This window comes from Brachyhypopomus gauderio, chromosome 8 (genome assembly GCF_052324685.1).
Source record: "Brachyhypopomus gauderio isolate BG-103 chromosome 8, BGAUD_0.2, whole genome shotgun sequence".
Classification (NCBI taxonomy): domain Eukaryota; kingdom Metazoa; phylum Chordata; class Actinopteri; order Gymnotiformes; family Hypopomidae; genus Brachyhypopomus; species Brachyhypopomus gauderio.
Window position 1 is genome coordinate 12,690,844 of NC_135218.1, and position 26,447 is coordinate 12,717,290.

Sequence of the window (26,447 nt, forward strand, 5' to 3'; positions counted from 1 at the left end):
AGCTCAAGAACAGAGCTTCATGGAATGGGTTTCCATGGTTGAGCAGCTGCATCCAAGCCATACATCACCAAGTACAATGCAAAGCGTCAGATGCAGTGGTGTAAAGCACACCGCCACTGGACTCTAGAGCAGTGGAGGTGCGTTCTCTGGAGTCATGAATCACACGTCTCCATCTGGAAATCTGATGGACGAGTCTGGGTTTGGTGGTTGCCAGGAGAATGGTCCTTGTCTGACTGCATTGTGCCAAATGTAAAGTTTGGCAAGCATCAGTATGTGATCACACAAATGCGCTTCTGGAAGAATGGTCAAAGGGATTTTTGAATGAATGGTCAAAAATCCCCATAGACACACTCCTAAACCTTGTGGACTGCCTTCACAGAAGAATTGAAGCTGTTCTAACTGCAAAGGGTGGACCAGCATTATATTGAACCATATGGATTAGGAATGGGATGTCAATTAAGCTCATATGTGAGTCAAGGAAGGTGAGCGAATACTTTTGGCAATATAGTGTATAAACGGTGCTTTCCAGTAATACCAATAACACCACTTTTGTAATCGTGTGTGTACATGCCAGGGTCCACGTGGTCCTCCAGGTGAAATTGGAAGCAAGGTAAAAAAGCATGATTTATTTAGCTATGTTACCTGGCTTGAAGAAATTGAAATAAAACGAGAAAGCAGTCTTCATCTTCGTCGTTTGCTATAGGGTGACCGAGGTCAGACAGGGGAGGCCGGATCACAGGGGGACCGGGTGAGTGCCTCTTCATCACAAGCCGCCGGAGCCGTACGGTTTGGACCAGCAACTTCAATGCAGACTGAAGCATGTGGTCTATTAGATAGTACTAATCTCACTAATACGAGCTGAACAAGAAAAGCGTGACATTCCATGCCCTTGGGGCAAATAAGTATTTTCCCCAAAGCATGTTTTCTTTATTTATAAAAAATCTCCTAATAACATGATTATCAATGAGACTAATCAGTCTGTAATCCACTGGAATCAAAATACTGAAGAGGTGACCTTTACTTCTAGTCAAGAAGTATGAATCAGGTTCATATGTCCAAATATCAAAATAATATGAGTCCAGTTTCCATCAGTCGGAGTAGACAAGTCTCTTCATGCTCTCCAGACTGATAGTGTCTCCATCTGCTGATTGAACTGTGTGTGATGTTCTTCTCCATGCTTGTAATCCCTGCATGTGTCTTTGTCAGGGTGAACGAGGACCACCTGGTCCAGCAGGAGAGAAAGTACGTCTCAATTACTCTTTTTGGTTTAGTAATATTTATTATCCTTTCAAAAATGTTTTGTTCCTGATGCTTGTTCCTGAGTATATGGTGCCAACATGGCTATCTTTCCTTTCTTTTTCTTTCTATCTTTCTTTCTGTGTGGGCGCAATAGGGTGAAACAGGCAAACCAGGATCCGTTGGAACTTCAGGACCCAGGGTACGTAGTCACATGACCTGCAGTTAATTTGCGAAGGCATGCTCATCCATTTGCAGGTTGTGAATTTGTTTGTATGTGTGTTTTCAGGGTTTTCCAGGTCCTAGTGGCCTTCCAGGAGAGAAGGTGAGGAGCTCATCACCTCAGCACTGCATGCCATAGCACTGCAGGCCATGTCGGGCTGTGTGGTCATTTTTATCCCTAATCCCCTCTTTGTCAATAGGGAGCAGATGGTGCTAAGGGGGAACCAGGCAGCAGTGTGAGTTAAGGCCTCACTCCGTCACTCCCATTGCTGGTGACTTCCATGTCTTTGGTAGATTAACGCCTTTTTGAAGGCACCTTAGGAGAGTGCCTTTCAAATGCACTGCAGGTTATGAAATGCCAATATGAACTCACTGGTCTGCAGACCCAGTTCTAAATTTAACCCAGCAAAAAGTAATTTTTGAATGTACATTTAGTTATAAAACTATAGGACCACATCTGTAGTATCATATCTGCTGTGCATTGCCATATTGAGATGTATGTTCTCTTTATAATCACATTTCTGTTGTAGATGTGGCACTACGACAGTCATTGGGTATAATCGTTGGGTATAATCGTTGGGTCTAATCGTTGGGTATAATCGTTGGGTCTAATCGTTGGGTCTAATCGTTTGGTCTAATCGTTGGGTATAATCGTTGGGTCTAATCGTTGGGTCTAATCGTGGGGTCTAATCGTTGGGTCTAATCGTTGGGTCTAATCGTTGGGTATAATCGTTGGGTCTAATCGTTGGGTATAATCGTTGTAAATGACTCGGCTGGTCATTGCGTTTGATTGTTATTTGTTCATAGTGAGGATGTTGTTTTGATTGCAGGGAGCAGCGTTGCCAGGCAGAAGAGGAGAGCAGGTGAGAGGAAGGACTCGTGCATGCTCACTTTTGCACTGGAGCAATAGCTCTGACTTCTCACCGACGTTCTGAGTGCTGACGGATCTTTAGTTGTAGCGTCATGTTGCTGCAGCTGATGATGATGAATGTAAACAGAGCTGCTAAAACGTTGACAAAAGACTTGTTGAGTGTTAGTTTTACTAGTATTGCTGGTTTATTAGTTTCGTCTTTCCTGGCCGACCCATCCCTACCCATTTAAACTGGTTTAAACTGGTTTTCTTCTTTTCCTGTAGGGTCAGAAAGGTGATGCAGGTCCTGAAGGTCCCGCAGGTGAAAAGGGAGACCCAGGGCAGAAAGGGGATCGGGTGAGTCTGAAACTTCTGTATATGTTCCTGAAGCTTCCCAGAATTTTGTGTGTGGATTACAGGAGTTTAAATAAAACAAAAGGGCTTTTGATTTGGTTGCCCTCATATTCCTATGCCCTTATACCACCTTTGATACCAGCACACATTCATGGTCTCTTTCAGGGTCTTCCTGGAGCTGGGACACCTGGACCACCTGGACCTAAGGGAGAGCAGGGCGATCGGGTGAGCATGGCTTCAAGAGGGTCCATTACAGTGATCTGAAACCATTAAAATGATCTGTGATGAATCAACTGCTGATTGTCATTTGGATGTGATTCAGTAACACCATTATACTTTGACAGGGTGTTCCCGGCCTCGCTGGGAGAGCTGGCATAAAGGTACGTACACCGTCTATGGTCTCCACTGCCTGCCATGTGCACCCATCATGTCAAGAGTGTAAAGCCGCCTTGTCCCTGTGTACTGCAGGGCAGCCCAGGTGAAGCAGGAGAGAAGGGGGAGGCGGGCACTCCTGGCCCGTCAGGACCAATGGGCCTTAGAGGCAAAGACGTGAGAGAACCACTCTGTTTGTCCTGCACTTCCATTCATTCATCTATGGACCTACCACACATCACTCTACACACAATACTGATTTTTCTAGTCGTGGGGTATGGGTGAATCCAAGGGTCAGACATTACTGGGGTATTCTCACAGATAATAATGCTGACGTATTTTGCTTCGCTGTAGGCCGAAGCAAGTAGGACTTGTCTCGGTTCATTGCCATCGAACTCTAAGCAGAATTTCTTCTGAACTACTCGATTGCTTTATGTACGCCCAGCATGGGTTCCTTGTAAAACACTCGACTCTTAAAATTTAGGAGACTTTGAATTACAAGTTGAGCCTAACTAACTCTTTAAACATGACAGATGTTATAACTTTTTCTATTGTCTTCCTTTCTTTATTTCCTTCCCTAGATGCATGGAGGTAATCAGTGAGCTCCTTTGCATGCATTTCAAAACCCTTTTGAGGAACTGTTCTACTACTTTATCACGTCCTCACAGAGTCGCTTCGTAATGTCTCTGGTGTGCCGCAAATCCTGCTGTTGTGTACCATTCACTATTCTGATACTCCAAAGTGTGGATATTTTTGTGCCACATAATACAGTCGATACTCATTGTGTTGCAAAAAATGGAAACAGTGTTGATATTTTGGTAAAAATGTCAATTCAAGTAAATATTTTTTGCCTTATTTTCTTTAGGGGCAGGCAGGAGAAAAAGGAGAAGATGGAATCCCTGTGCGTCTGCTTCACTGAGTTTTCATTTTCACTTCTGCTTGTGTGTACATGCAAATGTGTGCGTCTGCAGACACATTCCCACTGTGAGAACTCGTAGTAGCCTGGGAGGTTTGCCACGTGTGCAGTCTGTGCATGTGTGTGTGTGTGTGTGTGCCTGTGCGCGTGTCTGTGAGCACGTGAACGTGTGTATCTGATTTCCTGTGGCTGTCTGTCCTTTCAGGGGGAGCCAGGGCTGCCGGGTAAAGCGGGGGAGCGAGGTCTGAGGGTGAGCATCTGGAGAACATCACCACACATGGCGCATACTTCCCGCAGACAGCCCGGTGTCCGCTGTTCTTTATACAGAGTTGACGGGCCACGTGTCCTGACCTTTGTGCCTTCACGTTATAGGGTATTCCAGGACAGCCAGGTCAACCAGGAGCAAAGGGAGACTTGGGTGATCCTGGAGAACATGGCCGAAATGTAAGAGAAACATCACGCCATCCTCACGGCCTTCAGCAGAGCAGCCGGTATCTGTATCACTGACACGGAAGAATATTCATATAAAGTAGACAGGGTAGCTGATACAGGTAATGAGTTAGAAAAAACACCTTCAGGGACTTTGCCATCTCTGAACACTAGCGTTACGTGGGCATGTCCCAGCCTACTATCCAGACATGCTTCTGCAAAGTCACATGGCTTTCACCAAGAAACCTCACCACACTCCAGCAGTCATAAATTAGTGCTGGTTCTGAGCCCAAATCATATTTCAGAGTTGGATTAATCACTGCGGGAGATGATTTAATGCAGTGGTCCAGTGCTACTTGTGTTTGTTGTTTGTGAACAGTGCTGTGTTTTGTGTAGGGCGCTCCAGGAACACCTGGACTGAGAGGACTTAAAGGAGAACAGGTGTGAAATCAAACATTCTCCCCCTAATTCATCCTTCAAAAAGCCAGAGCCAGATTGGCCAACTGTACTCTCTATTTTCCTTTGATTTTAGGGGATACAAGGTCCCCCTGGACCCCCTGGAGACGTGGTAAGTCAGTTGTCATGGTTGCCATGACCACAGTGTCAGTAGCTCCACCCCACTCCAGCCATGCCTGCTGCATTTCACCTGTGTTGTTCTCAGCAATGTCAGGTTCTTCATGGAAGGTTCCTGCCTGTGCTGAACTAATGCTCCTTTTACATTCACCAGCACTAGCCCTGTTCCTTCTCTACCTCCCTTGTTTTGCTAGTCAGCGCTCTGCTCCACTGTCAGGCGTTGTGTTTTGTGCGGCTGTTCTGACCAGTAAGCAGCACTGAACTTTCACCTCTGCGCCGTCATCCATCACCCCCTGGGTTTTGTTTTGTTTTCTACTCTGTTTACACTACCCTTGTGTGTTGTGCTTAACATTGGCCTTTTATGTTTTAGGCAGATGGTGTGATGAAAACGAAAGGAGACAAAGGAGACAGGGTACAGTGCATTTTCCTGTGACCATACACACTCACAGATTATCCACCTTGTTCATCGACACAGTCCTTAAACTCCTGCGTTTGCTCCTGCCACTGTGTCACCTGATGTTCAGCACTTCAGTAATGTTCTTTGTACACCAACCAGGGAGAGGCAGGTGACCCTGGGGAACATGGTAGTAAGGGCCAGCAAGGTGAAGCAGGACCTCCAGGCCCTGCGGGACTGAGGGTAAGGACTGCAGTGGCTTTTCTCTGGACTAATAGTTCTGATAGTTTTATTTGTTTATGAGGATATTCTGTTCTAATTACAGGGAGCTGAAGGCCAGCGGGGTCCAGCAGGAGCTAGAGTAAGAAAAACAACAATTTCTGTCTGTCTGTCTGTCTCTCTCTCTCTCTGTCTCTCTCTCTCTCTCTCTCTCTCTCTCTCTCTGGACTTCTCAGTTTGCTCCACTTTATCCTCTGCTCCTGCTCTTGCTCCTCTACAGGGTGACCCAGGGGAGAGAGGCAGCCCAGGAGAGAAGGTAGGAGCTCACCGAATGCCATTAGCCAGTTTTAGGCAAGAGTTTGCAGTGTGTTCAGTCTACAGGCTAACTAACATTTCTAAACAGCAGTGCATCTTATTTTTATTGAGTTACAACCTTTTTTTAACTAAGTTCCAGCTTCCTTGATTTGATTTAGTGCATATTTGAGTATTGGAGCACTGTATAGAGACTTCTAAAGTATGTGAAGATGGATGAAGCAGTTGAACACTAAATTGTGCAGTGCTGTTTAATACAAATTACTTTATTGATTTGAGGAACAGGCTGTGAAAGATGTGTGTAAAACCGATCTATTTTATTTCAAGTCAAGTAATTTCAATAAGCTACTGTACAGATGACCCAATTATCACACAGGCTGACTGATGTGACTATTGGTTCAGGTGCAGTACCAGGAGCAGCAGTAGTCAAAGCTGTTTATCGCAGTCATCCATATGTGGGTTATTATTGATTTGTGTGGACCCGTGTGCACTTTCTCAGGGAGAGAGGGGAACTGCTGGACTGGACGGACGTCCTGGACAGGACGGAAAACCTGGGCCTCCTGGACCTCCTGGATTAAGGGTGAGAAGGCACTGCCCCTCAAAATGCAAATCTCTCACGGAGTACCTTACTCATAAATAGATTGATTGATGATTTCTGTGTGCATTTCAAAAGTAGATTTATTTTCCCTTTTGAAAAAGCTACAGCAAGAGTGTGAAAGACGTTAACCATTGTTCTAGAGACTAAAAAGTAACAGGACATTCAACCTAGAACTGTGACTAGGGGAAAAAAATCAAGATGGCCTATATTGTGATCCAGTCCATATACAGACTAGTAGGGTGAAATATCCCTCTTCCAGCACAACATGCAGCATAACGTACAGAGACAATACAAACATACAACAGAACAGAATTCAGGGCACATTAGAAACAGGCAGACTGTGGTCAGTACCTGCCTCAATGAAATATATAGAAACTTCCCCTTTAAAATATAATTTGGAGTAATAAAGTGCGATTCCTGTCTCTAAATAGGATTGAGAACATCATTAATTTTGTGTACATAAACAACATTTTTCATTTGTTAATTTTTACTTTGATTGCAAAGAGTGGAATCAATGTTTCTAGTACTGTTGGAAAGTAAAATCCCTTGTACAGTGAAAGGGTAAGACCCCCTTTAATGTAAGGGAGATGAGAAGTGAGATAATGTTATGATTGAGGTGACAACTGGGACTAATCCTTTTCAGGGTGACCCTGGTAAATCAGGAGAACCTGGCAGAGATGTAAGTATCGTTACTCCTGATCTATCTGCCAGTGTGTGGTGCATGTTTTAATGGTCATTCTCTAGTGAGATCCTGTCATTGCTGCATAAGAGAAAATCTCCTATAATAGCCTGTATGGAGTCTATTGTTTGGACATAACAATGTGTATATAGCAGAGGAGTATGCATTTTGCTGTTTTCTCAGGGCCTAACAGGACTCAGAGGACCACAGGGGCCCCCAGGGCCTGCAGGGCCCCCAGGAGTTGCAGGACCACATGTAAGAAATACAAAATAATTCACACATATACAACTATTTAGCAGACAGTACCCATCAAACACAAATAACCTCGTACTACCTGTGCATGCACATACATATTCACGTACAAACAAACTAAACTTGTCTGCAATACCTGTAAATTGTAACAAACTCCCACAAGTACATTATTAAATACAAAACTGAGATGACATGCAGGCCAGCAAATGTATATGATACAACAGTAACAACAATGCAATTAATGCAAGCACACACAGCCAGTTCAACATACAGCAATACCATTATTGTCACCTTATGAACTTTGTTTTATGTTTTAGGGTAAACCAGGGGAGGATGGAAAACCTGGACTTCCAGGAAAAGTTGTAAGTTTTACACACAATCTGAAAGCACACTGTTCTTCCCATGGGCCTTAGGGTGCCTCCTTAATATGCATAATATTTAGTGTCATTTCATATACATACGAGCAAAACATGAGCTAAGCATAATGTTTTTGTTTTATAAGTTTAAGTACCTTGCACCTCAAACGTTTCACCTGATCTCATATATTTTTGATTAACCAGCCCCTTTAAATTAATCTGTGAATCCAAACCATGGACACTTGCATGACCCCATGAAGCTTTGTTGTGTTGAGTAAAAAATGCACTGCTAATGCTAAAATCAAATAAGAGTTTAGACAGTATTTTAACATTTGACCTAATACCACCACTGTCACAGTATCACTGTACAGTATTACTATAATGAAGCCTTTAGCCTGTACTGTGGCTGTAGTAGAGCGCCACTGTTGTCTTTGCCTTACTCCACTAGCTCTCTAGGTGGCGCTCTCAGTGAGAGAGAGAGAGAGCTACATTTACCAGGCTAGCCTGCAGGCAGAGCCCCTGCGTCTGCCGCCACAATGGAAATATCATCATGCAGCCTCATTCCAGCTCAGTGAGCACACTTCAGGCTGACGCACCTAACGAGACAATTAAGCCTCCTATAATGAGACAATTAAACCATCGTGCTATTATAAATCAGCCCGATGCGGTGATTACAAGGCGGCCGTCTACGCAATAATAACATTTCTGTGTGAGATTATTCAGGGTAATAACCAATGTGCAGCAGAGCAGTGTGATGAACTTGTGTGTAGAAACTCCACCGTGAGGTGCGGGAGGGAGACTGCAGCGTGTGAGCTGAGCTGCCACTCCCAGTTCTCTCACACTCAGATGATTGATGGGTGTATTACTGAAACTGCTTTAGTTACCATAGGAGAACTGTATTTCTCAACAGGAGGCTCTTGACTGCCTGTGGCTGGGAGAACAGGCCACACGTCCACCTATGAACACAGAGTGTCTGACAAGTGCAGGTTGTGTAAGCAGAAAAGTTTATGTGAGCACCGGTACATTTATAGCCCGATCTAGAATAGCTAGCGCCTTTTGATAAGAATGAGGCGAAGGAGCTGTAGAAATGGTACAGACTATTTTATTCTAATACTAATCACAAGGATAGTACCAAGGATGGTTCTGCTTTTAACACAGAGCAGGTTAGGAGGAGTCGTGGCTGTTCCTTCATGCAAAGTGTGTTTCATGGAAGAATGTGATTGGTTTAGCCACCTGCCAATCAAGGATCTGGTGTAATTTATCATAATGCGCATGATCTGTAGAAAACGGTTCCTTAAGACTAAATTTGGCTTGCATAAGGGGATAATTTTGAAGCTTTTGTTTTTGTTAATTTACTGTTTCGTAGTATCTGTTGTAGAATAAGTGTGTTATTTATTTTCCACAGCCTTGTCTTACTGTCAGACTTCCAGTAAATCTGCCTTTTGTGGTATGATGCGCTGATGTCTTAATGCCTCAGTTTGATTGTGTTCCTCTGAAACCAAAACCAGGGGGAAGACGGAGTGCCTGGGGAAGATGGCAGGAAGGTCAGACACACTCTAGAGTTTTGGGGACTCGGTTTGGAAATCCTGTAGTATTTGTGCTCCAACTTCTTATCCCCTCTTTGGTGTCCTTCTCCACAGGGTGATAAAGGAGACCCGGGAAGAAATGTGAGTCACTCTGTTCCTATTCCTTCCTTTCTTTCTTTCTTTCTTTCTTTCTTTCTTTCTTTCTCATCTCTCTTACAGAAGCTATTCTGTTCTTTTAAGACGTGGTACACTTCCGATTATCATGGAGAGACTGAAGTTGAAACCCAAATCAGGGCTAATTTACTATTATGCTAGAAAACTCTTAAGGTTGGTGTGAAAGTGTTTCTGTCGTGTCTCTTCAGTGCATTCTGCCGAGTACTTACTTACCATTCTTAACTATTCTGATATTTCCTGTTGTTCTCTGAGTGTCGTTTTACCTGTTCTCACACACAGACATCATTAGCCTGTGGGTATGCACACACTGTTACATGCAACAAGATGGCATCTGTCACACTCTGGTTGGCACCCAGCCATGAGCACACAGACACAAGCACCAAACACACCTCCCAATCACTCCCCATCGCTCACTTATTGATAAACATGGAGTCTATCATCTCTCTCCTATTTAGCCCTGCAGGATTCAACCAGCAGCGTTCACATCAGCCTTCCCCGGGGCTAACACCCAGCTCTCAGCTTCTAACTTTGTGTTACACCACTTCTTTGTTTATTTATAAATTCTGCTTCACTCGTGAACTCATGTGTCCCTGCTCGGTTGCCGTAGAGCCTCAGGGAATTCTGGCTCAGTCTTGTGTCCCCTGCACCCTTTGGACTGGACAACAGTGGCAAGGCCAAGTGTTGATATTTTTGCATCATAGTGATACAAAACCCACGGGCCACATTAGCCTCAACATTGTTTGATCAAGAATCCACCAGCAGTCTCAGACAAAACATCTGCTGGAAATATGTAGCAATTACAGTGGTTCACGGAACAATGTTCTTGGTTATCATAGTAATAACACTGTATGGCAGAAGATGATTATGATAACTACCAATTGAAGAATCGATACTGTGCATGATATATGCTGAACATGAGTTATATGAGAAACATATTTTATTTTATGGGACATTTATTGGGACTTAAGGCCGTTACACACTGAATTTTTTCGTGCAATTTATTCGGACGACAGTAAATTAATCCGTGTGTATAATGACTGTATAATGACTCGTATCATGCTTGACATTATACACGCGTTTGAATTAATTTGTTTATTCTCTTACCTGATGGACTGAAGAGGGAGATGAAATATTCTTAATAATCAAGCCTCAGATTCCACGGCCTTGTTAGTGATGTGTGAAATCAGAGGAGATGATGAACATTGGTGGGGAATAGACGGATCACTACACGACATCATTTTCCGTTTCCCTCATCTCATGTGCACATGGTGGGCCAGCGCTTGTTCCAGTGGTAGTCATCCTCTTGTGCATACGTCTCCATGTCTTGCTGTCATGTAGCGGTGTCTGCAGAGGGTCTCGTGATTGCCTGGTGAAAACAGGAGCCGTTGTTCTTTCTGTTTTATGGAACCACACAACAGACCACACACTCTTCACTGTTATAACTGCAATGTTTTCCTTTAAACGTAATAAATTCACATTGAAAGTTGTGGTATACATGTAGCATGAAACTCTGCTACACAGACCGACGCAAACGATGTGCTTTTATGGACTGATTTTTGTATGTAGGTTGTTGACAGTAGCTATGAGTCAGAAATCCTGAGGGAGAAATTCCTTGCTGAGCTAATTAAACATGCAAATATATGCCCATTAATTAAGACTTGAATCTATGTCATGCATGTCTCTCCTCTATCACGTTCTCCCCCTGTCAGGGACAAGACGGGCTGAAAGGTGACCGAGGCAATGATGGACCCACTGGACCTGCTGGTCCTTCAGGACCCCCAGGGGCCCCAGGTAGCATTGGACCCCCAGGACAGGTGTGTATATGTGTGTGTGTGTGTGTGTGTGTGTGTGTGTGTGTGTGTGTGTGAGTGTGTGTGTGTGAGTGTGTGTGTGAGTGTGAGTGTGTGTGTGGGTTTTCTAATGCGTAATCATACGGATAGTCCCACAAGAATTTATTTGATGTGCAAATGTTTGCATATAAATGAATCATTTAATTTCATATGCACCATCTATGCCCTGTTCTCTCACAGGTGATCTATATTAAAGGGGTCGAGGCAGCACCAGGTCCCCAAGGGCCTCCAGGAGCCCAGGTGAGTAACAGCAAACCCTGCTGATCTGGCAGGGGCCAGTATTCTGACGTCCATGGGAAGCAGTCACAGGACATCATCTGTTTGATCTAGCATTTAGTTAGGCTTAAGACACTTAAGGAACACTTAAGTGGCTACACTGCCATCTCAATTAATATACAATTATTATTATTATTATTATTATTCAGTAGCGAACCGTAACCATTAAACCTGGGCCCGCTCCCATCCCCCCCGAAAAAAATTGTTTCCTTTCCTAATTAACTGCAATAAAGAAAAAAAAAGAAAAAATTGAGATGACAGTACAGCTTTAGACAATAAACAATAACATCTGTACTAGATAACTTCTTAAGCAAAATAAGTTTTCACAGATCCGTGTTCCTCGGGAGCGGAATATGTAAACAACACGCACAAGGGCATCAAAGAATCAAATGAATGAATCAAAACTAGCTAGCGGTGGTATGCTAACGCTAGCTAGCGGTGGTACGCTAACACGGGCGGAAATCATCGTACAGTTAAGCCCGCCCACTAAGACGACAGATATGATTGGTCAATTTTGCTGTCATTTGAAACTGGTATTGCTGAATTATAACTGCCTGGCCCTCTGTAAATGAACAGCGGGCATCACAGTCCTGATAGGGGGAGACACAGGCTCACTTAACCCCTCACCTTCCAACACAGATTGAATACAGGGTTGCCAACTTTTGACGTTTGCTTGGAGTGAGATTTTAACCTGGAGCCGGTGGCGAGTGTATTTTGTTGAGCGGGGGGGCGAACGAAAGTTGTTGGGGGGGGGTGGGGTTGTGGCGAACGAAAAATGGACACAGATTCAGTGTTATATCGCCGGTGGATGGCGCCAGAGCTAGCGAACTAGTAACGTATTGAATCATATATGTGGATCTGAGGTAAATAAACTGGATTTTTTTTCGGCGTGAGATATCGAAAGTGTGGCGTGAGAGCGTGTGAAAACGGTCAAATGCGTGTGTCTCACGCTCAATGCGTGAGAGTTGGCAACCCTGTGAATAGACACGGTTGCTTATATTTTTGTAATTGTTTAGATAATAATAATAATAATAATAGTAACATTTTATTTAAGGAGCACCTTTCAGGAAACCCAAGGACACTGTACAGGTAATAAAAGCATAGAAAAGTAAAAAGTAGATCAAAATACAGTATTACAGAACTAAAATGACCAATAAAATAACCAATAAAACAAATTAAAACAAATATTGCTTAGCTGTAGGCTATCTGGAAGAGGTGAGTTTTCAAATGAGCTTTGAATGCTGAGAGGGATGAACAAGAGCGCAGGTCGAGTGGCAGACTGTTCCAGAGCTTTGGACCAACCACACTGAAGGCTCCATCACCAACAGTGCACAACTTGGTGCTGGGCACCTGAAGTAGATGCCGCTCGGATGAGCGCAAGGTGCGCACTGGAGTGTAGGACTGAAGCAGACCACCTAGATAAGATGGTGCACAGCCATGCAGTGATTTGAACACCAGTACAATCACCTTGAACTGTATGCGGTACTGAACCGGGAGCCAGTGTAGATGTTTCAGCACAGGTGTAATGTGCTCCCAGGATTTGGTGCAAGTTAAAATCCTTGCAGCTGCGTTTTGCACATGTTGCAGCCTGTTAAGCAGCCAAGCCGGAAGTCCATGCAGAACAGCATTGCAATAGTCAATTCGTGAAGTAACGAATGCGTGGACGAGAGCCTCAGCGGCATTTTGGGAGAGGAATGGCCGGATTCTGGCGATGTTCCTGAGATGAAAGAAAGCTGTCTTACAGGTATTCTTGATGTGCTGATCAAAAGAGAGTGTTGAATCTAGAGTGACTCCCAGGTTTCTAATAAGGGGTGATGAATTTACAATAAAACCAGGAAATGAGACAGTAACATTGCTAATCTTCTTCACATTAGCTGGAGAAGCAATTATTACAGCCTCTGACTTATCACTATTTAGGCTAAGAAAATTCTCAACCATCCATGACCTCACATCAATTAGGCACTTTAGCAGAGCAGGAGGCGGTAGGCTGAAAGAAGGTTTGGAATAAATGTAAATCTGGTTTTTAGATGTCAAATTTCAAACTGTAAGTAGATAAAATAAAATTGGATACATTATATTATATATATATTTATGTTTTAGAATATTTTAGGCCTTCTGAGAGGGTGTAGAGGGCCCTGATGGTTCCCCACTGTTATTATATAAATTTTATATATTCATACTCCTATTAATAAAGCACTTTGTAATATCTATATATTATGGTATATAAATATGTTTGCCCTGCCTTCATAGTTCCGCTCATACTCGTAGTTCCACTCAAAGTTACCATGCACTTCTGGGGTTAAGCCATTGTGCACTTGACAGAAATACTTAGCAAAACACAATTTGTTAATGGGAATGACAGTGTTGTTGATGATGGCATTTATTAATGTTCTGCTGTGCTTTTCAGGGATTCCCAGGGGTCCCGGGAGCTGCAGGAACCAGGGTGTGTGTGTGTGTGTTCGTATGGACGGTTACCACTTAGCATTCACTTTTCTGTTCTCTTTTAGCTGCAGCAGTCTTTAGTAGCAGAAACAATATTTCTTCATTGTAGAATCAAAACCATGACAGGTCAATATTTAAATGTGTAAAATTGTTGTAAGTAAATGCATCAAGTCATCATTGTGCAAATGTTTATAGGGGGAGAGAGGTTTGCCAGGCTTGAAAGGAGAACAGGTATCCTCTCTTTGTCTTTTTCTAACATTGTTTGTGTATTTAAAGTCAGATTCTTTTTAAATGATATTTAAATTTTATCAGGGAGATCCAGGAGAGGATGGATCTCCCGGCAAACCAGGAACTCCAGTGGTAAGCTTATACACATGTGTAAGCACACATGTAATCACACTTGCATACACTCTCTCTCTCTCTCTCTCTCTCTCTCTCTCTCTCTCTCTCTCTATCTCTCTCTCTCTCTCTATCTCTCTCTTTCTCTCTCTCTCTTTCTATATATATATATATATATATATATATATATATATATATATATATATATATATATATATATATATATATATATATATATAGCAAGACAGTTAAGAATGATTTTCTCCATGTTTTTCAGGATGTTAAGAGGGCTCTTTCAGATCTTGGAGTGGAGGTACACAGAGCTTTCATACTGATATCGCAGGTTATGGATTGTGGGGATTTTGCAGGTATGAGAATCAGTTTTTTTCCTAGGTTGTGGATTTAAAGATGGTGCTTGACAAAAAGGACATCCTGTTGAAGGCAGGCTTAGAGGGACCAGATAAAGGACAAAAAGGAGATAAGGGAGATGTAGGAGCCAGAGGCCCTCCTGGAGCAGATGTAAGTATGTTTGTGTGTGGTGAATATGCTGTGTGTGCTTGCGTGTGTGTGTCTGTGTGTGTGGGTGTGTGTGTAGGGTTCTGTGTGGTCATGTGTGTACTTGTATGAGGGTATTGCAAATTAAAAGCCTTGCTCAGGGCTACGTGCTGCTCTGGTTGTGTGAGTATTTTGCTGGCCTCTGCAGAGATGAGCAGGTGTAAGGTCTGAGTTCTCCTCAGGTGCTGTCCATGGTGCTGCCTGTCTGTGGTGCTGAAACTGAAAACAGGCCATCAGCATCTCTTGCCTAATACCCTCCAGTGACACAGTTTCTCCTGTGTATATGTAATTTGATTTTTTTTTTTGTGTGTCACTCTTGTCTATCCTTCAGTTGACCTTCTCTTTCCCGTTCTCTTTGTGATGTTCCCCCTGTGATTCTTGTTCTTGCCCTAAGGGTGCACGAGGGCTCCCAGGAGATCATGGCCCTAAAGGCGATCATGGTGAGAAAGGGCCCCCAGGTCCCCAGGGCCCCGTGGGTAGGGCTATTGGAGAAAGAGGTCCGGAGGGTCCTGCTGGACAGCCGGGGGAACCTGGTAAACCCGGGATACCAGGGCTACCAGGACGTGCTGGAGAACTGGGAGAGGCCGGCCGCCCTGGTGATAAGGTAGCGGCACAGACAAGAACATTTATCATCATGCTGTTATTGGCCAAGAAAATAAAAATATGTATGAAAATATGTGTGTCAAAAAGAGCCATAAGGCAAGACTATTTGGTTTTGACTTCATCTTCAAATTTCAGGGTGACAGAGGGGAGAAAGGAGAGAGAGGGGAGCAAGTGAGTACTGATGCTTTCACAGCCAAGGAGGTCTTTGAGCTTTTAATACAACATAACTTGATGATTGATCTCTGGACCTTTAGGGTAAAGCTGGGTTCCCCGGTGCAGCAGGATCTCCTGGACCAAAGGTGAAGAAAACTTGTGCATCTTCATACTGTCTGTGAAAAAATGTTTTTATATTTATATATATATGGGTGTGTGTGTGCGCGTGCATGCTAATGTGTTGTGTATTGCAGGGTGACTCTGCCACTGAGCTCCCCGGGTTACCTGGTCCACGGGGGCCCCCGGGCCCTCAAGGTATTAAAGGAGAAGCAGGTTCACAAGGACATCCTGGACCAAAAGGAGCGCAAGTAAATGTTTTGTAATGTGTGTGTGTGATTTCTTTGCAGTCGATCTTGTTGAATCTGTAATGAAGTTTGTTTCTTGTTTCTTTATCATTTAGGGGTCCACAGGGTTTCGTGGAGAGAAGGGAGAGAGAGGAGAAGCAGGGGAAAAGGGCCAAGATGGCCTCCCTGTAAGTCATTAGACTCTTACCTTTCTTCTGTTTTTCTATGTTAAATTTTAGATACTTAAGTGACAAGGACACAATGTTTTAGGGGCTCTCAGGAGAACCTGGAAAACCTGGACAGGATGGGAAGCCGGTGAGAAAGTGGTTGCCATTACAACCCTGGCAACGTTTTTACAGTTTGTACCTGTTTTTAGCTGCTTGTACATTATGTTAATGCTTTTATCCAAGAGATATATTTCAGATAAATATGGCAACATTTTTAGTATGGAATATTCTGTGTTTACTGCACATTGCTCTTTGCTCTTTAACAATGATCCCATGATTGCTGTAATGAAATCTATTATAACCCTATCCATCGTAAGATGACCTGATAAGGTAAGTCCCAGAACGCTCTTGGTCTATTGGGATTATGTTAAAAAGAAAGAGGGCTCAGCTCTCTGGATCACTTTACAGAGTGTATTCTTTATCAGCTGACAGCTTGTTTCAAATTAAGTAGTTATTCATGTCTCATGTAGGTCTGAGCCAGACCGACAAGGGCTACTTCAATGAGAGGCATGATAATGGCACACATTAAAGAGACGACCCACAGGGGTCAGGGTGTAGGGGAATCTAAAGGCAGGAGGAGAGAGGGGGGACTTAAGATGCAGAGAAGCACTCTGGCTCCCACTCACTCTTTATTCATTCCCCCCCGAGCAGGGTTTGAAGGGGTCAGCCGGTCTGTCAGGCCCTCCTGTGAGTAACTGAAGCCCAGCACGGCAGCCCCTCCCGGGCTTGCCGGTGTAGCGGAGCCTGGGGATTGGCTGTGAGAGCTGCAGCAGGCCACTGGAGCCGTCTCTCTCTGGCTGAGGCTGCTTAGATGAGCTGTAGAAAGTAACCTAGGCAGCACTGCTTTTAACATCTCACCTCTCCATCTCTCCCCTTCCCTCAACCACACGTCTGCGCTCATGCCTCTTGTTCAGCCCACCTGCTGCTGGTCAGTGATTCATCTGTGGCCTTTTACACTCTGCTATCCTAACATCTCCGACTGTCACACCTCTCTCTGTGCCTTTTGTCTCTCTCTCTCTCCTTCACTCTCTCTCCTCCTTCTCTCTCTCTTTCTTTCTGTAGGGCTTGCCTGGGTTCCCAGGAGTACTGGGCAGACCGGTAGGTTGTTTTGTGCCTGCGATTGTTGGCTGTGCTGCTTCTGGCTGGGAGCGGGGAGGGACAATGTCCAGGTGTCTCTGTCTGTCTCCGTGTCCATTTGTATCACTGTACAATGTATTACGTTTATAGTGTGTGTGAGTGTGTGTCTGTCAATAACCTTAAAAGAGTATGAAAATGTAGAAAAACACTTTTTGTTCACTACATAGAGTGTATGTTTGCATGGTGTTGTGTTTACAGGCATGTGCTTTATGTGTGTCTGTTAATACAGATACACAAATTGTGCACTTTATACATCTGACTGTGAAGCTTCTGCTGTGTGTTTGTGTACTGATTGTCACTTGTTGCACAGGGAAATACTGGAGAACCAGGGATACGAGGACCAAGCGTGAGTAGAAGTGTGTGACACTCTTAAAAACATAAACAGCCTGACCAGAACCTTCTACAAACGTCACCTTTTTATCATTACAGGGGCCAGTGGGTCCACCTGGACCTTCAGGGCCACCTGGTGTGAAGGTCAGTGTGTTGCCAAAGTGTGTCACCCATGGTTCCACATATGGAAGCAAGAATGCAGAGGTCATTGTGTGTGTGTGTGTGTGTGTGTGTGTGTGTGTGTGTGTGTGTGTGTGTGTGTGTGTGTGTGTGTGCGCGCGTGTGTGCGTGCGTGTGTGTGTGCGTGTGCGTGTGTGCAACACCTATAGGGAGACCAAGGAGAGCCAGGCGTAGGAGTTCAAGTAAGCGTTCCTATTATATTTAATGAATTTTCATTGCCAAATCACATAACTAAAACACATGAGTGCTTGCAGTTTATTCCTGCCTTTTAACTTGTGCAGGGCCTCCCAGGACCCCAGGGCATAAGGGGACTGGCAGGACTTCCAGGCACCCCAGGAGCTATAGTAAGAACGAAGCTCATACGAATGCTCATACGTCGGCCTAACGTAGACCACAAACTACACGAGAGTCCTATATGAGAGGCCTGTCGTCTCTCCAGACATTACTATCCAGTTACATGTGAGGTTAGGAGCTTCACAAAGAAATTATTAATACAAGACTTCTTACCCTGTCAAGTAGCACCCACTTTGGGCTTAGAAATGGGTTGGCAGTTCCCCTCTTATAGAACTGGACAGGGGGGCTGAAGTTCTGGGTCAGCCCTGTCATGGCACGCTCAAAGCATTATGACTAGACTTGTTGCCATTGTGTTTAATGTTGATCTCATTACTACTAATTGGCAGATACATCTACTGTTTGGCTGTGTTTTTTTGAAACAATGAGTATATGTTAGTGTATTTTTGATAATATATGATGCAGAGAAAAATATCTAATACGTGTGCTGCTCTGTCGTCTGCTTCCCGCTAATAAGCGCTTCATGCTGAACAAGGGAGGGCTAATTAATGTTTCTTTTTTAGCAAATGGTAATGGCTTCCTGGAACATTCATCTGTCCTGTCATTGGCCTAGCTCTATTATTATGCATTTAATAATAATTTAAGAAGGCTAACCTCTTCGGTACATTCATCACCAGAAAACTGAAAGTTAAGTTGTTGCTAATGTCTGTGTTTTTTTTATCTCATAAGGGCCCACAAGGACCTCCGGGGCTCCCAGGACAAGTGGTGAGACTTGACTAGTACCTACGCAGGACACGCAGCACAAGCCACTCGATCACTCTGTCGGAGCTGCGCTCTGCTGTTTTCGATCCACGTCTGATCCCGTTTGTCTGCAGGGAGAGGGAGGAAAGCCCGGCGTCCCTGGCAGAGACGGTGTACCTGGAAAAGAAGGAACTCCTGGCTTACCTGGAAAACAGGCAAACCTTCACGTGTTTTTGTTTGTTTGTTTGTTTTACGTGAAGCAGGAGCGTGTGCGTGCTGACTTTTGCGTGTCGAGCTGTGATGCTCATCTGGGCTCGTTTACTTCTTCCTGTGCTGTAGGGGATCACTGGTCCAATGGGACCCCCAGGCCTGAAAGGCGAGCAGGGAGATGCCGGTTCACCAGGAAAGGTGTGTGTAGAAGTGTGTACTGGGGATGGGTGTGTTCACATGGAAGGTAGTTTGCTGTGGAATACACACATCCCTGATTACCCATAATGCTCTTAATGTGCTTCTGCCTTCTGCTCTCATTCCTGCCCCTACTTCCTGCAGCCGGTAGCTGGACCCCCTGGAGTGAAGGGTGAGAGGGTGAGTCACCGCGTTGATTATTTCATAGGGAACAGCATGAATAATTCATCAGGCAGCATAAACTGAGCAGTGGATGTATGGATAATCCTAATAATGCATAATATATCATTTGGGGAATTGGTTATGTGTATGAGATGATCTTCAGTAAAAAAGCATTTTGTATGCAAACTTAAATGCAAACTGGGAACCAAATGCCACGTCGGGAACTCAAGTGAAGTCCAGACTGCTCCTTCAATGGCAGTGGCCTTTCCCTGCTGATGTATCTGTGCACACTCTAATGAAGCAGCTGTCATGAGAGCAGTCCTTGATTTTCTCAGTAGTGTTGTGCAGGTCAGGGTGTGGAGTCCTCATCCAAATTACATGCGACTCCCCTGGAAAATGCGTGTTCCACACCTGCATTGTGTGTTATGTATTGTATTGCTGTTTGGCTGTATGGATTGTATTGCAGTGCATGCACCTGATCCAGATTTTCTCTGAATATTAAAGGGTCCTCCAGGTGAAACTTTGCCAGGAGTTTCAGGAGACAAAGGCCTGCCTGGATTACCGGTATTTCTGATTTTGTACTACACATACATCCAATGTAATTATTCATAAATGTTAATGTACATACAACACAAGTAATCAAATAACACTTTTCACCCATCATCATGGACCACCAGATGGTTCACAGCCCTATCCTACCTGGACCGGGCTGCCACAAACCAGTATCACTTTACAATAACACAACCCTCACAAATGGGTCCATAGATGACCAAAAAAGATGTTTGTGGTGTTTGTAGCTTATATATTATCAATTAATAAACAAAATCTAAACATACATAAATCCTTTATAAGGTTTATATGGGTAATTGTGAAGTGATGGCGAACACTATATACCAGTGAAAGGAGTGCAGGGAACTGAGAGAGCAAAGATGTGAGTCTCAGGGAGCCTGGGTTGGAAATAATATGCCTGAATATGTAAATGAGCTATTTTTGAAACATTTGCATAGTCATTATGTATTCTTTTTGAAACTGTTTGTGCTTCCCATTGTTCTTTAATTTCCGTCCAAAACCTTGTAAGTGAAATACATGCTGTGAACCACATGACATTTTTTTTTCCCTGGATGAATCAACTAATTCACTAATTGACATTACTCTACCGATGACGTACGCTGCATATAACAAGGCCCTTAATCCCAACGCTGAAATTGAGAACTCGTTCTTATTGAGCTTGCCATCAAGTCCTAAACAGTCTACACAATGTCGGGTTCATAGCTGCAAGTACAGCCTCATGATGTCTTGGTGTAGGAAGGATGGGAACAGTAGATGTTTACCCAGGGTGGTTAGACTCAGCGTGGTTGTGATCTCGTTATTGTCTCCTCTGTGGCTCAGGGTGTTAAAGGAGACAAAGGACCTGCTGGCATTAAAGGAGAAAGAGTGAGTATGAAATAAATTAATACTGACACCATCTATTCCAGCTCCCTCTATCCCTCCGCGCACACACACACACACACACACCACACTGATTATATGATGTTGCGTGTTTGTCTGTAGGGTGTAGCAGGTGAACCTGGGGAGCCAGGAGACAAAGTGAGTATCTGCAAACAAAGACAAACAATGAACACACAAACAATGAACACACAAAACACAAACAACAGAGACAAACAACAGACTAACAAGAAGCACACAAAACAAGCAACAAAGAGACTAAATAAAAATACCAAACTAACTAGCAGACTAACAATAAACTCAAAAATAAACAACAATCAGAGACAAACAACAAACCAACAGCAAACAGATGAACCAACAGGGACAGACAACAAGTAAAACTAATCCTGGCCTGATCTGTGCCTTTAACATTGATCTCTGTCTTGCTGTGCTTATCAGGGAGAAAGAGGACCATCAGGACCTAAAGGAACCAAGGTACTACTTCTGCCATTAGATAGCTGACTTTGCCATTGCAAGAAACAAAGATTGTACCAAGATCTCTAAATGAAATCAGCTTTACGTTGCTCTGTGTTTCAGGGGGAAGCAGGCATTGGAATAATTGGCCCACCTGGACAATCTGGCCCCCCAGGATTAAAGGTAGTATTGACAGACCACACACAAACACAAATAAATAAAAAATACATATCCCACTCTTGCTCACTCACAGAAATACAAACACTACCATGAATTTCTTAGCATTACTATAGTCATTTCCAGCTGGCATAATTTCTAGTGAACTGAATTCACTTTTGATTCAGGGTGATTCTGGTCTGCCTGGTCCTCCTGGTCCACCAGGACCGCAGGGTGTAGCCGGAACCCCAGGACTAGCGGGCCATCGGGGTGAAGCAGGAACCCCAGGCCCTCCAGGACCACCTGGAGAGAGGGTTTGTGAGGACACCACACATGTCCATGGAGCCATCCTAATGTCTAGTCTGGTGTAAGCAATTTTTTACTGAATTGTTTTCTGTTTGTTTTGGTTTGTGTTTAAGGGATTGCAAGGCTTTATGGGTAAAGAAGGAAACCCGGGGACACCTGGTGCTACTGGACCCGCGGGACCTCAGGTTAGTAGGCAGAGTGTGAGTGTGTGAAAGAGTGAGAGAAGGATCTAGAATGTCAAGTGTTGTGCCATAATGGTTAATGTGTCTCTGCTTCCTTACCAGGGTCCCCCAGGTGTAGCAGGCCTTAAGGGTGATAAGGTGAGTGACTGTGGTTTTCTCAGTACCACATGCATACACAAATACACATATGGGCATTCCTGCCTTTGGTTGAACTCTGCGATGCAGGTTTGGTAACCCAATGTGTCTCTTTCAGGGTGAAGGTGCAGTAGGAGCACCAGGACCTAGAGGAGAAAGAGGAGATCCAGGACCTCGGGTTAGACAGAACCTCCCATGTGCATGTGTTATGTATATATACAGTATATATAAGTATACCACATGTCTTTTTGTATTAATAGGGAGAGGAGGGACGACCAGGATTGGATGGAGAGAGAGGTTCTGCGGTAATTATGAGTGCTTGTCTGCCCATATTACATTGTTTCCTACTCGTCTAACTTGCCTGCTTGTCCTATTATCTTCTCGGACCCGCATTGCAGCAGTCGTGTCTGTCCAGGCGAGTCTGGGTCTGCCGTCATGATGTGGGGCCCAGAAAGGGGCCCGTCAGTATGCCATCAGCGTAATGACTGTGATGACTGATCGTCATTTAACAGATGGAGAGAGAGAGAGAACCATATGTGACTGTGTTGATGGGAACAGTGGTGGGGAGCGTGGCTGTGTTTGTCACAAATTATATTTAGTGCTATGATGTATACCTCTCCCACTCACTGTAATTTTCAAACCATTATGATTCAAGACCCCTTACTGTGCTTTATATCAGTCTTCCAAGATACATACCGACACACACACACACACACACGTGTGCATGTGCGAGCACAGGAGACACCGGGCTTAATCCGAGATCTAAAGAATCTTGCCGTTAATCTCTATATGCTGTTAACACTGCAGTTCTGTTTTGTCTTGACACCGTGTTCTCAAGAAAAGCGTTTCGTTTGAAACAGCTTCTCTGGGACACGCCGTGAAGTTGGCATTGGATGGTTTCTCAGAACAAAAGCATCAGTGAAGCTACAGTTCTTCCATACGCCAGCACACACAGCTGTCAACACATGCATATATTTGCACATGCACAGCGTGCAGACATATGCAGGATAAACAGAAATCACATGTACGTGTCATGAATTCAAAGCACTGCTTGTATTGTTGGTTTAACTTTGTAAGATGCATCTCTGATGTGTGCAGGGATTTCCAGGCAGCAAAGGGAGCAGAGGAGAGAAGGTAACTTATAACTGATAACCCCTTCACTGCGTGGAACGCCTCTAAGAGAAGCTAATGCAAATAGCAGTGCCCCACTGAGAACTATGCAAACAGAAACACGATCATCTTAAACTTTTGTCTCTATTCCACCAAGCTGCTCAGAAACACTAACCACATGACATATAATACGACATATAATAACTACAAGGACACGGAGGCCTAGGAATGTCATCTCGATGGGCTTAGTAATGCTGATGCAAGACTTTGCAAAGGAGAGGTGAAAAAGATCTCGAGTATTTATAGTGGCTAGAATGGAGAAAGGGTGCTGATGAGCAGGTGTCCAGTGTTCCAGAGACACGGTGAGATGGGCTACAGGATGAACTGCAGCCCGTGACCTGCTAGACATGTTTTTCTCTGTGTGTGTGTGTTTTTTTTTTTAACAGGGCGAGATTGGTCCTCAAGGAGAGAGAGGCGAGAAGGTACATCCTGTTTTATTGTGTTTATAAACGTCATTTATCCCAGAGGTAGCGTCTGATTGTGTATAGCGTCATGTTGTTTGGTGTTGCCAATATGGGCAGTTGCTATGCTGTCATGGTTCATCTTGAATTTTGCAGGGTGAAACGGTCTTGGTGGGCGGGGCTCCTGGGGAAAAAGGAAACAAGGGAGAAATGGTGAGTGCTGTGATGGAAAACTGCCATATTAATAACAAATGCGCATACAGATGAGGCCCACACCACTGGCCATCTGACCCCAGCACTCTCACACCTGCTTTAATTGGGCTTCTAATCAAACCCTTCATTCACTGATTCACATGGGAGCAGGAAAGGTACTGCCCAGTCCAAGGTCACTATACAATTAGCACAGGTACAACCTTTTACATCCAATCACACACCGGCGAGAAGCAGCAGCCAGTTGCCCAGAGCGTACCCTCCACCCAAACCTCCACCCCCTGGGGGACTGAATTGGGTGCAGGAAGGGAGAGAGGACAACACCCAGGACAGAGCACCATCCACCACTGGGCATACAAACACACATTCATACACACACTCCATTTTGTAGGGATAGCCAATTTACCTAACCTTCATGTTTTTGAACTGTGGGAGGAAACTGGAGATCCTGGAAGAAGCCCACATAGACATGGGAAGAACATGGAAACTCCACTCAGATACGGACTTGAACCCAACATTTGAAGCCTACATAGATATGCTGCATAGTTCATGTATGATTTTGTGAATTAAAGTGTACATTAAAAGAACATTAGGGATTTCGGTGGATATCTGTTGTTTTATGAGTGTTTGGCCGTCTGTGTTTTGGACGGAATGAGCGATAGGCTGTTGTCTCCCCCAGGGCGAGCGAGGACCAAAAGGCCTGCAGGGTGAAAAGGGTCTTAAAGGACAGGAGGGGCCCGCCGGTGTGCAGGTGAGTCTGTCCAAACAGAGCAGGAGCAGCTGCATCTGTTCTGGGACTGTGGATCTGTGTTTGGGTGTCACACTGAGCTGGGACTCTTCTCCTCTCTTGCAGGGCTTACGAGGAGAACCTGGGGAACGGGGATCTCAGGGTTTCCAGGGTGCCCGTGGTCCAGGAGGACAGAAGGTATGTTCCGCAAATGTCTCAGGTGTATGGGTCTCACTGTCTCAACAAACCTACAGTAATCACTGTTTGATTTCCTGGTTTAGAATGTAGGGATGTATTTTTTTTGCTTTTTGAAACATGACCATAGTTCGGGTATGATTACATTTTGGCATGCATGTTGTCTCTCGTCGACCCTACTGTGATTGGGGGGTTAATTGGTTATTGTTATGTGTTTAATTTTGGAAGATAATGTTTGATTGGTCTGCAGGGAGAAGCAGGCCAGCCCGGAGTTCCAGGAGAATCGGTGGGAATCTCTTGAGCGCTGGCCCGACTCGTGGTCCAGCTCTGCACTTCTACCATGGCCGACCTGTTGGCTATGTTTTTGTCTTCATATGAGTGTGTGTTTCCCAGGGTACACCTGGTAAAGATGGCCTCCACGGCATGAGAGGAGAGAAGGGAGAGATCGGTCTCGTGGGTTTGCGTGGGCCGAAGGTGTGTGACCGCTTTTGCCTGTGTGCGAGCTGGATTTTATGTGTGTGCTCAAGGTGGATTCAGATCGAATAGTCTGAAACTAAAAGCAATGTGCTTAACACTCCCTGTGCATGAGGTGACAGAGCCTGGGTGTGTGAGAATTGATTGGTTGATTACAACAGGGAACATGAAGGCCCTGGTGTATGGATCACTCTGCTTGCAGTTAGAGAGGCTGATGGAGACTTGTCACAGAGTCACAAACATACACACAGATACACATCTATTGCCGGTACTGTGCAGTACTGATCCACAGTAATCAAAGCTCTCAGTCAAACACTCAAGCTCTTATCCCAGTTCAGCCTATTGCAGTCACTAATCAGACAGTGATGGAAGTGTCCTTGGTGTGTGTGTTTGTGTGTGTGTGATAAACCGACAGATGAATAGTCCTCTAGTCCACAAAGATATATATAGAGCTCTCCCATGGTCCTGCCTATACCTTCATTACTCTGTCAGGTAGCGTGACTGGCAGCTTGATTGACAGCCTCATTGGTTCACAGGGAGAACGAGGGTCTAAGGGGGCGTGTGGACCGAGCGGACAGAAAGGAGAACGGGTGAGTGAGTGAGAGAGGAGGGCGATACAGAGAGAGAGAGAGAAGGCTTTTGGCTTCTGCGGCTTACACAGTGAACGGTGTGATGTCTGTCTGTAGGGGGATCCTGGAATTAATGGCAGGCCAGGTTTACCTGGAAGGAAGGGAGAACAGGTACACACTGACATGCACACCTACACTACCTACACACACACACACACACACACACACACACACACCGACACACACACACACGCACACACACACACACACACACACACACACACACACACATACGCATACACACACACACACACACACACACACACACACACACACACACACACACACACACACACACACACACTCTTTTTGGGGTCTTGCAAATATATTCATCCATATTGATCAGTTCTACTGGAACTATTTTTTGTGACAGGGTGATGTGGGGACTCCAGGGGCCATAGGAAGCCCAGGAAAAGAAGGCCTTGTTGGACCCAAAGTATGAATTCATAGGCATTCACTAAAGTGT

The 26,447-nt window shown here is 44.5% G+C and overlaps 1 protein-coding gene across 4 annotated transcripts in view; it reads left to right on the forward strand.

Annotated features, from left to right (window-relative positions):
* The window catches only part of col7a1 (collagen, type VII, alpha 1), a 54,666-nt gene that overhangs the window by 26,901 nt on the left and 1,318 nt on the right, over positions 1–26,447 (forward strand). For 3 of the 4 annotated variants that reach the window (XM_077014573.1, XM_077014572.1, XM_077014574.1), the window contains 68 exons: positions 575–610; positions 704–748; positions 1,207–1,242; positions 1,394–1,438; positions 1,526–1,561; positions 1,659–1,694; positions 2,289–2,321; positions 2,594–2,665; positions 2,828–2,887; positions 3,007–3,042; positions 3,131–3,211; positions 3,900–3,935; positions 4,156–4,200; positions 4,323–4,394; positions 4,776–4,820; positions 4,912–4,947; positions 5,323–5,364; positions 5,509–5,589; positions 5,672–5,707; positions 5,846–5,881; positions 6,377–6,457; positions 7,119–7,154; positions 7,338–7,409; positions 7,724–7,768; positions 9,271–9,306; positions 9,403–9,429; positions 11,172–11,276; positions 11,493–11,552; positions 13,996–14,031; positions 14,226–14,261; positions 14,343–14,390; positions 14,647–14,682; positions 14,763–14,888; positions 15,319–15,528; positions 15,663–15,698; positions 15,782–15,826; positions 15,935–16,048; positions 16,141–16,212; positions 16,295–16,339; positions 16,903–16,938; positions 17,699–17,734; positions 17,818–17,862; positions 18,048–18,080; positions 18,180–18,242; positions 18,919–18,954; positions 19,065–19,145; positions 19,270–19,338; positions 19,480–19,515; positions 20,002–20,061; positions 20,887–20,931; positions 21,049–21,084; positions 21,382–21,417; positions 21,520–21,579; positions 21,741–21,866; positions 21,972–22,043; positions 22,143–22,178; positions 22,294–22,353; positions 22,436–22,480; positions 23,274–23,309; positions 23,732–23,767; positions 23,903–23,959; positions 24,636–24,707; positions 24,810–24,881; positions 25,129–25,164; positions 25,272–25,352; positions 25,889–25,942; positions 26,039–26,092; positions 26,355–26,417. In XM_077014573.1, coding sequence (XP_076870688.1) covers positions 575–610; positions 704–748; positions 1,207–1,242; positions 1,394–1,438; positions 1,526–1,561; positions 1,659–1,694; positions 2,289–2,321; positions 2,594–2,665; positions 2,828–2,887; positions 3,007–3,042; positions 3,131–3,211; positions 3,900–3,935; positions 4,156–4,200; positions 4,323–4,394; positions 4,776–4,820; positions 4,912–4,947; positions 5,323–5,364; positions 5,509–5,589; positions 5,672–5,707; positions 5,846–5,881; positions 6,377–6,457; positions 7,119–7,154; positions 7,338–7,409; positions 7,724–7,768; positions 9,271–9,306; positions 9,403–9,429; positions 11,172–11,276; positions 11,493–11,552; positions 13,996–14,031; positions 14,226–14,261; positions 14,343–14,390; positions 14,647–14,682; positions 14,763–14,888; positions 15,319–15,528; positions 15,663–15,698; positions 15,782–15,826; positions 15,935–16,048; positions 16,141–16,212; positions 16,295–16,339; positions 16,903–16,938; positions 17,699–17,734; positions 17,818–17,862; positions 18,048–18,080; positions 18,180–18,242; positions 18,919–18,954; positions 19,065–19,145; positions 19,270–19,338; positions 19,480–19,515; positions 20,002–20,061; positions 20,887–20,931; positions 21,049–21,084; positions 21,382–21,417; positions 21,520–21,579; positions 21,741–21,866; positions 21,972–22,043; positions 22,143–22,178; positions 22,294–22,353; positions 22,436–22,480; positions 23,274–23,309; positions 23,732–23,767; positions 23,903–23,959; positions 24,636–24,707; positions 24,810–24,881; positions 25,129–25,164; positions 25,272–25,352; positions 25,889–25,942; positions 26,039–26,092; positions 26,355–26,417 — 3,783 coding nt within the window. Of the gene's footprint in view, positions 1–574; positions 611–703; positions 749–1,206; positions 1,243–1,393; positions 1,439–1,525; positions 1,562–1,658; positions 1,695–2,288; positions 2,322–2,593; positions 2,666–2,827; positions 2,888–3,006; positions 3,043–3,130; positions 3,212–3,899; positions 3,936–4,155; positions 4,201–4,322; positions 4,395–4,775; positions 4,821–4,911; positions 4,948–5,322; positions 5,365–5,508; positions 5,590–5,671; positions 5,708–5,845; positions 5,882–6,376; positions 6,458–7,118; positions 7,155–7,337; positions 7,410–7,723; positions 7,769–9,270; positions 9,307–9,402; positions 9,430–11,171; positions 11,277–11,492; positions 11,553–13,995; positions 14,032–14,225; positions 14,262–14,342; positions 14,391–14,646; positions 14,683–14,762; positions 14,889–15,318; positions 15,529–15,662; positions 15,699–15,781; positions 15,827–15,934; positions 16,049–16,140; positions 16,213–16,294; positions 16,340–16,902; positions 16,939–17,313; positions 17,350–17,698; positions 17,735–17,817; positions 17,863–18,047; positions 18,081–18,179; positions 18,243–18,918; positions 18,955–19,064; positions 19,146–19,269; positions 19,339–19,479; positions 19,516–20,001; positions 20,062–20,886; positions 20,932–21,048; positions 21,085–21,381; positions 21,418–21,519; positions 21,580–21,740; positions 21,867–21,971; positions 22,044–22,142; positions 22,179–22,293; positions 22,354–22,435; positions 22,481–23,273; positions 23,310–23,731; positions 23,768–23,902; positions 23,960–24,635; positions 24,708–24,809; positions 24,882–25,128; positions 25,165–25,271; positions 25,353–25,888; positions 25,943–26,038; positions 26,093–26,354; positions 26,418–26,447 lie in introns of all 4 variants that reach the window. The other variant, XM_077014575.1, reaches the window with a different exon arrangement.